This window comes from Triturus cristatus, chromosome 8 (genome assembly GCF_964204655.1).
Source record: "Triturus cristatus chromosome 8, aTriCri1.1, whole genome shotgun sequence".
NCBI classification, from domain to species: domain Eukaryota; kingdom Metazoa; phylum Chordata; class Amphibia; order Caudata; family Salamandridae; genus Triturus; species Triturus cristatus.
In genome coordinates, this window is record NC_140591.1 from 1067929240 (window position 1) to 1067942160 (window position 12921).

At 42.9% G+C, this 12921-nt stretch overlaps 1 protein-coding gene across 1 annotated transcript in view; it reads right to left on the reverse strand.

Moving 5' to 3' along the window:
- The window catches only part of LOC146805386 (zinc finger MYM-type protein 1-like), a 120587-nt gene extending 114267 nt beyond the window's left edge, over positions 1 to 6320 (reverse strand). The window contains exons 1-2 of the mRNA XM_085623796.1: positions 4588 to 6320; positions 1827 to 1879 (exon numbers count right to left, since the gene is read on the reverse strand). Of these exons, the coding sequence (XP_085479922.1) occupies positions 1827 to 1879; positions 4588 to 6320 (1786 nt within the window). The remainder of the gene's footprint in view (positions 1 to 1826; positions 1880 to 4587) is intronic.
- Positions 6321 to 12921: the final 6601 nt, after the last annotated feature.

Here is a 12921-nt window from a genome sequence, read left to right on the forward strand (position 1 = left end):
TAAATACTAATAAATAAAAAATATTAATTACCTTATTATAATTAAATTACGTACCACCCTTTCCCCCTATAAACCCACAACCCACTACAGAACTAAAAAGCGCAAAATTTGATTAACATAAAACTATTCACTTCTAAAAATGTTACACCGAGATTAAAAAAAGCAATACTTTATACAAAAAAATTAGATCACGTATTTTTTAAATACATACTAAAATACATCACACTAATATAAAAATTGAGATTATAGACAACGATATTTTGACAAATGATATTACTGACTTCGATATTTTTTTAAAAAAAACAATATTTCTTACCTTACTGTGATATTCTGGACCACAATATTCTTGCAGTTGATATTCTTGTATCACAATATTTGCAACTCAATATTAAGGTAGTTGGATAATCACAACTCAATATTATGCCTATGCACCATATAATATGTCTGTTTTTAGGGGGTAATCTTCTTTCATTCACTTGCTAAGACAAAAGGGAGCTGGGTGGATTGCTTACACACAGGTCTGAGCACTGAGTAGGGTAGAAACTAGGGGGCAGATTTATGTTAACTGGCGCATCCCTGCATATCAGCAGGGGTGCGCCAATTATTATGCGCCACAGCTGCGCCACCATGGATGCGCCGGATTTATAATGCGGCGCACCATGGGGCAAAAACGGCACAGATGCGTGACGCATCTGTGCCGTAAAAGTGGCGCATTGCTGGAGTTGCGTCGCAAGCGCGACGCAGCCCCTGCAATGTTCTGGGGGGCCCTATCTGTACAATGCTGCGTCAATCCTTACGCCTGCTTCAAGCAGGCGCAGGGTTTTGACGCAGCATGGGCCTAAAAGTGACTGAGTGAAATCTTGTAGATTTCACTCAGCCACTTTTAGGAGGCGTTCCTGCGCCGGAACGCCCCCACCTGCCCTGGAACGCCTACATGTGGCGCAGGGCTTTACAACGTGACGCATCTCCCAGATGCGTCACGTTGTAAATACCCCGCACCATGGCGCAGGATTTGCGCCGCTGCTGCGTCACAAAAGTGGCGCAACGGCGGCGCAAAAGTGGCGCAAGTGCAACATAAATCTGCCCCTAGGAGGGAAAATCAGGCAGTCACGAGCAGGTGAAAAACAACAGATTTTGAACTAAGGAGCCCACAAACAAGTGAAATTGAGGTTGTCACAAGCGTCACAGGTTTGGTAGGATTGTCTGAATCTTAATTTTCGGAAAGGAAACAGCTGTTCCTCTTTGTGCAATCCAGGTATCCACTGCATCTGGTGAGAAAATGTTAAGGATTCATAATTTAAAAAAAAGATCAACCAAAAATGAATTTTTTATTGGGTGACAATTTATTTGCAACGGAAACAGTGTAATAAAAGTTACAAATATTGTGCTCAAATCTGAAGCACATAGCTGTTTTAATTTGCAAGTTAATGTCACTTCTTAACCAAGAGGCATTTGCCATTTTTTCATAATTATTTTCCTGGAGCAGTCAGGGATAAGCTGTACAGAGATGTACACGGTACAGTTATTGGGTTGCATCCAGGTTCGCTGAAATAGCTCAATTAGCGATGGCCCTCTGCAGTCGTGTTGATTCTGCCAACTGTATACCTTATTGTTAGAAGGGATAATGCCAAGCTGGCATGGCAGCATGGCCACAGTGAATTAAACTGCGATCAAGGGAAACTGGCATGAAACATGAAATCCAAATCCCAGTGTTCGTGGCTGTGACGGTACTGCGAAAAATATGTGCAGGGAGGGAGCTTGGGATCTGTGGTGAAGGGAGGGGGTCGCTGGTAATGAGAAGGGGAGGTTGAACTCTGGAAGGTTACCTGGGCACCTTGCCCTGCTCAGCTGATATGGCATGGCTAGTCTGTTACCACAGCTGCAGAATACACAGCAGAGACAGACAGAAGAGGAACTTTGCCAATACTCGTATGTTTAAATGATCATCTCAAATGTTGTCTTGGAGAGGGAACCACTCAGAATGCAGTACTCAATTCCTGCGGGAAGTTTGCGCGGGAAACTGCTTTTTTACGGGTTATAGGCAAAGTGTTTTAATCAATGACCGTTCTCACATCTAACAATGCATGATAGGTGATGTTATTTTATGGATGGAAAAAACACCTTCATTGAGTCTTTTCCGACTTTTGTGTCGATTGTTATGTCTTGCAATGCCAATTCCAAACAAAATTCTTTTGAAGTACTTTTACTGTTCCTTAGGAAATATTAACGTAGTGAAGCTGGTTCTAGTGCTGAAAGATTATCCATTCAAGGCGTGAGTAACCACTTTAACCCTTTGAAGTCAAATATATGAAGTTTTGCTAATTGTCCAGGACTAAAAGTCCGAGAATGCAAAGAATTAGCAGGGATGCATGAGCTACTCACCCCTGACATGTGATGAAATGGAATTTCTGCTATCTGATGGTCGCAAAATTGGCGGAGTTTGAGAGAAAGAGGTGACACAGCAAGGGAGAGAACGGAGCGAGTGAAACTGAAGAAGAGACGATGTGAAGGAGGGGATATGGAGGGAGAAGGAGTGGGAGTCAGGGGACAAAGGAATACTACTTGAGAACAAACATAAGGGAGAGTGAAAGACAGACAGAGGAGGCAGAGAGGCTGAGGAGCGGATCATAAGGATGTGGGGTCAAGTAACAGGGGAGAGGATGTAGCCTCACGGCTAGAGCGGTCGACATCAAAGCTAGGGAACCGGGTTTGAGTCTCGGGAGAGACGCTCAACATCCTGTGATTCTGGGAAAATCACCTAATCTCTAAACCATGGGTACTCACAAACTTTCTGTCGGGGGGCCAAAAGTACAGTGTAGTTTGTGGCTGAGGGATGCACCAGTGGGGGGCGGGGTCAGTGGGGGGGCGGGACCAGAGCCAAAAAGATCAAACCTGTTTAAAAAATTAGACAATGCCACAATGCTGTATTCCAAAACCAGATGTAACTACAAAGAGCACATTTTGATAATACATTTTTATTAGCAGGCAATAGCAATCTTAAGATGCATTGCATGGCTTCATACACACTTTGACCCCAATTCCATCACAGGGTTACTTATGGCCAGTGGCGGCTGGTGGAATTTTAAACTGGTGGGGCGTATTTCAAAAGGCATGAACGTACGGGAGCGAGCCCGACGGCAATAAGGGGGGTTCGGGGGGGTTCTCCCCCCGTGAAGAAATTTTTTAAAAATTGGCATTTTTTGGTGCAATTTTCAGCACTATTTATGTGATAAATGGACTGAAAAATCAGTTCTTCTAGGCATTCATAAAAGAAAACTCATACATAATTTCAGAGAATTTCTGTGTTGCCAAGCAAGTCTGACTTCTGAAGATGGCTAGGGGTACTAAGCAAAACCGCTTTGTCTCTACCCATTCCAATAGAAAACACCTAACATAGGTGCATAAACATCTGCAAAGAAACACACTTGTAATTTTGATCCTACCCGAAATGAAGGCTGGCCACTTCCTTTTCTGCATCAGCTATTCAATGTTGATTGCCCAGTAATCTTCATGACATTAAATAGCTACAAGTATAAGAAATATCCATTTGAAACAAACATTTAATTCTTAGGAAGTCAGCAAAAGCTTTGCATTTTTGAGCGAGGCAATTTTGCAAAATGAAGTAAATATTGTACTTAAAATAGTTCATATAGCGCTCTGAGGCCCTTGGGTCCATCAGTATTTTAGAAAACCACTAAATAAAAATGAGTTATGAAATGAGTGTAATATGCATTGCTTAAAATATAAGAAATATCCATCAACAATCTTTAATTTATTTTAGAAAGAAACAACACAAACTTTATATGTATAAGCAGGCTTGGTAAAAACGTTTTACTTTATTTTTAAATACTTTGCATGCCACTCTCAGTCCCTTGTGCCTGTCAGTACAGTAGAAAATGGCTACATAAAAATAAAATATGAAAATAAATAAATGTATATTTTAAGAAATATCCCTTCAAAACCAATATGATATTTGTAAACACAAACACAATTATTTTAAATAATACTATATAAATTCTTTGCATGCCACACTCAGGTCCTTGTGCTCTTCAGCCAGCACAGCAGAAAAAATTGAATTAAAAGAAATTATGAAAATAAATAAATGTACATTTTAAGAACTTTCAAAACCAATATGATATTTTTAAACAATTAAAAAAATAATAATAATATTTAAATACTTTGCATGTCAATCACAGGTAGAAGGGTTCTTGTCCCTGTTAGTACAGTAGAAAACAGTTAAATAAAAATAAATTACGAAAATAACTAAATGTTGTACATATAAAGACATATACCCTCAAAACCAACATATTTTTAGACACTAACAACAAAAATATTTTAAAAAATAATAAAATATGAAAACAAATATCTATAAATTCACAGATACATAAACACACATATATAAACACATATCAACTGTACAGGAGTTTTATGAATATTAAATGGAATGAGTACATGTCCAACAGTACTTCCTAATGTTATCAAACAAAACAAACCGAGCTATAAACACCTGAAACTATGATTACACATCAGATTAATATTTTCTATTTATATAGAAAGTTTGCTCGTCGATCTTTAATATGAACAAACTTTTCAATTGTTCTTTTGTTGAATTCTGGTATTTCCTTTATTAGCTCCTTTTCCATTGACAGCATAGCCAATGCATTAAGTCTAGCTTGAGTCATAGTGTTTCGCAAAAACGTTTTTACCCTCTTTAGTGTGGAAAAACATCTCTCAGACTCTGCTTTTGTCATGGGTGTAGTAATGACAACTCTTAAAAGCTTTATGGCCTCAGAAAAAGATTTCTCTAAGTTGTTTTCACACAAAAAGCTAAATAAAGCCATGGCACCACCAGTAGTTTGACGGAAGTCACGTCTTCCATACAGGACCGAAAGTTCTGTACGCAATCTAGCCTTGTCTAACATAGGATAGGCTTCTATCGTTTCTGCGAGTGCCTCAGCTGGGAAAGATTTGTCATGTCTTTCAAAAAGGTCACTTCGCAATAGTGTTGCACTTACAAGATGCTTTGTGAATGCAAAGCGCTCTCTGGCATGGACCACAATAATGTCACAGACTTCTTTTGCTTCTTGGGTCAAAGTATTTATTTGCAGTCTTCGGTTTACAAATGTACATTCTTGTGGCAGTGTAGAATCCAAACTGTCAATGGATTCCCGTACTTTGGTGATGCTTGTCACAAAGTCTGTAGTAGCTTTCTGGACATATACAGTGTCAATGTCTCGCTTTTGCAATTGATTATATAAAATGTCTACCTGGGGCATTATACGGTGAAAAAGAAACAGAAAGAATATAAACTCTCTATCATCTAATGTTCTACTAAATCCCTTAGCTTCACATATAGTATTTGACTCAAAATCACCACTGTTTGCAATGGTTGACATGCATTCAAGAAGATCGTCTCTGTATTCATAAATTATCAATATTGCTCGAATATTGAAGTTCCAGCGAGTTGCAGACCCTCTTGGAAGTCTTCTTGAAACTATTTGTTCAAGAATATCAGTCCTTTTCGGGGAACGTGCAAAAAATGCTGTTATACCTCCAATCTCTGAAAAGAAAATTTTAACTCTAGATATTTTGGAGGAAGCCTGTTCCATAATTAGGTTAAGTTGGTGGGCATGGCAATGAATATAATGTGCATTTGGGTAAACATCCCTGATTTTCTTTTGCACCCCACCTGTTGCACCACGCATGACGCTGGCCCCATCGTAGCTTTGAGCAATTAGTTTTCCTTTAGCACATTGGTCAGGGAAAACAATGTTTAATTCATTAAGAATGGCTGAGGCAATTGTTTCTGCAGATGAGTCTTTTAGATGTGTGAAACAATAAAATCGTTCAGCTACCTTGCAATTTCCATCAATGTAGCGGAAGACTAGAACTGACTGTGTCTTAGTAGAGACATCAGTTGTATCGTCAGCTTGGATAGCTACATAATCAGTGCTTCTCAACTGCTGTGTAATATATTCTCTTATCACTTCCAGCATACAGTCCAGCAATTCATTCTGAATAGTTTTAGACGTGCCTTTAAACACTGTGGCTGTTCTTAAATGTGTTTCCATAGCACTGTCAATGCTGGAGACAAAATCAACAAGGCCCCCAAACACGCCAGGATTTAGAGACTCTTCAGTTTCATCATGGCCCCGTAATGCCAATTCAAAGGCACCACAAAAACGAATACAGTCAATCAATTTTGATAAAATGTATCGGTTTTTATCCACTTCTGCATTATGTTTTCTTACTCCCACACGGTATGCTTCGTTCAATTGCTGTACAATGTCCGATTTTCCGAAAAGAGATAATTTCAACATATTTGTCAAATGAGATTTACAGGAATCATGTTTTTTTATTTTTTCAGCCAGATGCTTTAGGTCAGTAACTCCTGTTTTTGTCCAGGCAACTTCACCTCCAAAAAGTAAGCAAGGGAAACAGAATAAAGCATTTTTAGAAGCGCTACCAGTAAGCCACTCTATCCTATCATACCATGTTCTGGTAAACCGACGTGTATAACCCTGTCCCCTATCTTTTGCAGACTGCTCAATTTTAATTTCAGGTTTATCAGCTCCTAATGTTTTCACTTGCAGTTTATCAGCATGTGTCAAGCCCAAAAAGGGGTGTACGAGTAAACTGTCAACTGTGTTCATTGTATCTAGCAATAGATCAGACTGGAAATAGAAAACCTAACCTGTTTTTAAATATTCCCTAGGTTGAAGACACAAAAACTAAATCACGCAAAATAATGAATACACTAATATGAATTGTCATGCACACAATAGTAACAGCAATTAGTCATCCATCCTCATTCTGACAGGAATGCAACTGCAGCAGCACGTACAGCTGTCCCCCAAGCGGTATAGCCTTGTAACTAGTTCAGAATTCCTCCTGGGATCCTGTTAATAATTAAAATATGATGTAAGCTTTGAGGCTAGGTGCCATTGCATGCACAACACAAGTGGCGATTGAAAAGCTTAAGCATGTCAATTCAGTGATCTGCCTAGAATTTAAAGGGTATATTCCAATTATGGGGTCCTTGAATTACTATTAGAAGGATAAAATCAGTATATGTTAGGAGTAAACCTAAAACAAAGTACTTATACATTTGGACTTGACTTTAGATGGCAAATAATACAAAACATGTTGAAATTTTCTGTAAAAAGCACACGACTTGCATTGAGCAATACCCTTTAAAAGAGTTCTAGGCAGATCTCTGATATATCCAGCAGCCGTCTGTACCAAGCACAGCAAAATAAATGTATATTTTTCCAATTAAGAGTTTACCATTGCAGTTAGACTATTTCCAAATTCAAAAAATATATGGATGGAGGTATTCTACACACAAGACAGACTATAATTACATCCTTTAGACAGTGCTAGTCATATCAGTGATCCTATTACTAAATGGACAGGAGTCACACTGTCACAACACATTAGATAGATTTTATATATCCTACTCACTGTACAAACTCTGGGGCAGATTTACAAGCCCTGTGCGCCACTTTTGCGCTGCCGTTGCATCACATTTGTGACGCAGCGGCGGCGCAAAGCTAGCGCCATGCTGCGACAGATTTGCAACGTGACGCATCTAGGGAGATGCGTCACGTTGTAAAGCCCTGCGCCACATTAAACCTGAGTCAGGTTTAATGTATGCAGGGTGGGCGTTACGTCGACAAAACCCTCGGAAAAGTGACGCAGTGAAATCTACGAGATTTCACGCAGTCACTTTTCCGACGCTGGTGCGTCAAATCCTTATGCCTGCTTCAAGCAGGCGTAAGACGTGACGCACCATGTTAGGGATAGGGCAGGTTGGAACAGTGCTGGAGTTGCGTCACGCTTGCGACACAACTTCAGCACTGCGCCAACCTTACGCCAGCAGATGCGTCACGCATCTGCTTGTCTTTGCGCCATGATGCACCACATTGCAAATGCGGCGCATCTGCAATAGCGCATGGGCAAACTTGCGTGACGCATCTTCCCTGGCGCATCCCTGCTGATTTGCAGGGATGCGCCAGGAAACGTAAATCTGCCCCATGGTACGGAAAAAGTAGACTGAAAAACATTGGTGTGAAAAACATTGTTGACTGAAAAAATAGAATGAAAATAAGTAGTGGCTTTCATGCATTATACAAGAAACATAAGTGTACTGGTAGCAGGGCTAAGGGCCATCCTCCCAAAGTAGACAGGAGCATCTAAAATAAGGGTCAGGAGACTAGCAATGAATTGTAATGATTCAGGTCAAGTTAGCGTTAATGGATAATTACGGGATTTTAGGGTAGCACTAAGGAGTAGTTCAGGGCTATTATGAATCAGGGTAGCATTAAAGAGTAGTCCATTTATTATGCATCAAGAAACGACAGAATGTATGGGCAGTTTGGGGTTTAATATCTTTAGGGACGGTAAGCATTAAGGGATAGTAAGGGATTATTAGGCTAGTTAGATAAATGAAAGAGAGCATACAATAATAAAAGATTTAAAAATCAACATTTTTGAACTTCTCATAGTTAATCATGAAAAAACACAAAATTATCCCCTTAAAATTCAACCTCATACTCTCTGCACTGTTTTGCTAGGATAAACCAACAGGCCTCCACACCTAAAGACCACACACTTGGCACCCATACATAGCTGAATGTGGACCTTTGCGGGAAATACAAAAGCATGTCCTACCTTCTGGCCTGAGGTCTAGGACCAGGAAGCTGAGTTTCGATAAAGGTTCTGTCGCCGCAGGGCCGGAGCCACCACGTGTCTTCTTTCGATATCTCGCAGTACCGATCTTGAATGTGATTATATTACGATCAGTCTTAACTCCAATTTCTCATGTGCTAAAAGAATTAAAACAAGAATTATTACCAACAATTACTGCACTGTATTCATGTAATGTTTCTAGCAAATGTGCTACCTGTACAATACTCTTTTACACAAAACAAATAAACACAAACATTTAAGATAATAAATTCAGGTGGTTTTAATAGAATGTGCATGAGTGCAAGTGAGATCCTGGGTCTCTGCAAGCATTGTGATTTGTGTAATTTTGTGTAAAGTTGCTGGTTTCTGCAAAGAAGTGCATACACGTTTAAACGAATATATGTGAAACAATGTGTGTGTATGTTTTAGTATGTGTGCATTGCAGTGAGTGCCTGTGGTGCTGTGCATGAACTCTAGAATCCTGTTGGTTTAGTGAGCAGAGTCATGGGAACACCTCATGTGACTCTACTGTGGCTGAACCCTAGCCCTGCCTGCCTCTGTGCCTCTTACCAACATTGGCTCCATGTGTGAGGCCTTCCAACACAGCAGGATGGGGCCATAGACCTGACTGTGCTCCTTCGGCCATGCTGGTACCCAACTCAACTTCCCGCCCCGTGGACTCCGTGTGCGAGACCGCAGACAGCCAGAGCAGCGACTCCAAGCCCCAGGTACTCTCTCGAGGGCCCACGGCCTGACTTCAACCCCCATTGCATTGAAGACCTTTCCGAGGCGGAGGTGACCAGTGGACTCATTTGAGGATACTATGTTACTATGACTCCCTCAAAGGGAGCACCTGCATCTTTGCTTTGTGATGGCCCTGGAGAATGAGCAATTAACTTTACTACTGGCATAATTCTTAATACACTTATTAGACTGTTGTCCTTTAGGCTTAGCTTTAATTAGATAAAGATGGCCTCTTTTTCTACAACTGGTGTGAAGTTTTTTTGTGGTGTCTTTTACTGTGTTACTTTACTATGTGTTGCACTAATACTTTACACATTGCCTCTTTGATAAGCCTGCCTGCTCTTCGCCAAGCTACCAGATGATGACCAGAGGTAATCTTACATGTGTATCTGAATTAATCTGACTATAATGGTGGGTTATTGCTGGATTAGGTGTATACCCTAGCCAACCAAAATCCCCATTTGTAAGAGGTACACATTCAGCAGCGTCTCCAGGTTGTCTGCTTTCATTCCAAGCAGCAACGTGCAAAGGGGGTGGGGGGGCTTATCAGATTCTATCAGGCCAAATTTAAAGGGCCATTGGCATTCTTTTGTTCCAGGGAGCTATCTAGAGCTTCACACCTAGATGCAAATGCCTCGACCGAGGCGAAGCAGCTGCCCTTATCCTCCTGGACCTCTCAGCCTCCTTCAACACCGTTTCCCACCAAACCCTCTGAGCAAGACTCCACGTCGCTGGCATCCGCGATAAAGCCCTGGATGGATCAACTCCTTCACCGGCCGAACATAGAGAGTCAGACTTCCACCATTAAACTCAAAACCCACTGAGATCAGCTGCAAAGGGCCTCAGGGATCCTCCCTGAGCCTCACCCTCTTCAGCATCTACAGGGCTCCACTTGCAGCCATCATCAGAAACCGCAGTCTCAACATTGTCTCCTATATCGACAATACTTAGCTGATTCTCTCCCTCACAGAAGAACCCACAGCCACCAAGAGCAACTTCCACAAGGAGATAAAGCAGTCTCCACCTGGATGAAGGACAGCTGCCTCAAGCTTAGCTCAAACAAGACCTAAGGGGCTCATTATGATGGTTTTGACCACCCGCCAGACGTGCGGCAGTCCCACCAGTGCAATTAGGATGTGTCAGCCATACTGCGGGTGCATCCTGGCCTTTTAACATTGCGGACGGTGCTGCTGGCTGCAGCACCGTCTGCAATGTCAAAAGAGCATGCCCAGCATATCCCTGCACCACGTGGCAGGCACCGTGCAGTGCCTGCCATTTGGTGCATGGAACTCATGGTACCCCCCAGTGCACCTCCCTATACACACAGAGGGGGCCCACAATGACCACTACCCACTGACCACGCGCAAAACCCTGGCATCTTCCTGGACTCCTCGCTCTCAATAAACCCCCAAATCAACGCCGTTTCAACCTCCTATTTCCGCACGCTCCATCTACTTCATAAGATCTTGCAGTGCATCCCCACCATGACTTAGAGATCCGGGACAAGGCCCTCGACTGGATCCACTCTTTCCTCTCCGGCAGAACACAGCGGGTCAGACTCCTACCTTTCGTCTCGGACCCTACACCAACCACCTGCGGAGTCCCCCAGGAGTCCTCCCTCAGCCCAAGGCTCTTCAACGTTTAGATAGCTCCGCTTGCCCCATCGTCAGAACCCATGGACTTAACATTGTTTCATACACAGACGACACCCAACTCATTCTATCCCTATCCAGCGAACCCAATGCAGCCAAACACAACTTTCAAGAAGGCATGAAAGCTGTTGCAAAATGGATGAAAAGCAGCTGCCTACAACTCAACACTGACAAATCAGAAGTACTCATCATGGGCCCACACCCCGACGCCTGGAACGACACCTAGTGGCTCCCGCCCTCGGAAGCCCACCCACCCATGGACCACGCACGCAACCTTGGGATCATCCTGGACTCCGAGCTCAAAATGGACCGCCAGGTCAACTCCGTTGCATTCTCCTTTCACACCCTCTGCCTCCTATCTAAGACCTTCAAATAGATCCCCCTCAAGCACAGAAATACCGTCACTCACGCCCTCATCACCAGCAGATACTACTACGGCAACGCACTCTACGCCGGAATAAACAAAAACCTTTCCCGCAAACTATAAAACATCTAGAATGCCGCCGCAAGATTGGTCCTCAACCTGCCAAGACACTGCCATATCTCCCAGCACCTGCTCACACTCCACTGTCTCCCCATCGAGGCTAGAATCACCTTCAAGATTCTCACCTACGCACATAAAGCCCGCCACAACACCGGACCAGCATACCTAAACAGCCGACTCAAATTCCACTCACCCAAAAGTGCCCTACGATCAGCCCAGCTCTCCTACGCCATTGTCCCCCATGCCAGAAAAACCAGATCGGGAAGCCGCTCCTTCTTCTTCCTCGCGGCCAGAGCCTGGAATGCCTTACCGCTCCACCTTAGACACTATCACTCCCATCTTCACGCGAAACCTAAAAATCTTGGCTTTTCGACAGACCCCCTCCTTGATGGACTGGAACCTGCACATCCCCTCCTCCTTGAGACCCTTACTGGTGAGTAGTCGCGTTTAACAAACACATGATGGATTGATACCTCAACAACCACTTCTCCTTCTACACATACACCAGACATCTCCACTCCATCCAACTGGGCCAGGCCACCATACCACGTATCAGCAAGACCACTGCTGGAGAAAGATCCTTCTCCTAACTCCTGGAACTCCCTGCCTGTCCACTTCCGGCAATCACCATTATGTCCGCAATTCAGGAAGGACCAATTCAGGAAGGACCTCAAGACCTGGCTCTTCGACTGAACCGCAGCTCCTCTCACCCGCTCCCCTCACCCCCAAACTGCTTGAAACACTTATGGGTAAGGAGTTGCGCTTTATGAAAATGAGTGTGTAAATGAATGTACAGGTTGTGTTACATAAGTGAGTGAGGGACACAAGGTGTAAGAGTTGCATGTTGTTTATAGCTCACTGTGCTATATTAGAAGGATTACGATTTATGAACTGTCGATAACAACTATCTCTGTGTTAAAAGCAGTGACCCACTTATCTGGCAACATAAAGTAAAAATATTGTCACCTGCATATTACATGATCCGCTTTGCATCAGACATAGGGGCAGATTTATGTTCCCTGGCGCATCCCTGCAAATCAGCATGGATGCGCCAGGGAAGATGCGTCACGCAAGTTTGCCCATGCGCCATCGCAGATGCGCCGCATTTACAATGCGGTGCATCGTGGCGCAAGGGCAAGCAGATACGTGACGCATCTGCCAGCGTAAGGTTGGCGCAGTGATGAAGTTGCATCGCAAGCGCGACGCAACTCCAGCACTGTTCCAACCTACCCTATCCCTAACATGGTGCGTCAAGCCTTACGCCTGCTTCAAGCAGGTGCAGGGTTTTGACGCATCAGCGTTGGGAAAGTGACTCAGTGAAATCTTATAGATTTCGCTGAGTCACTTTTC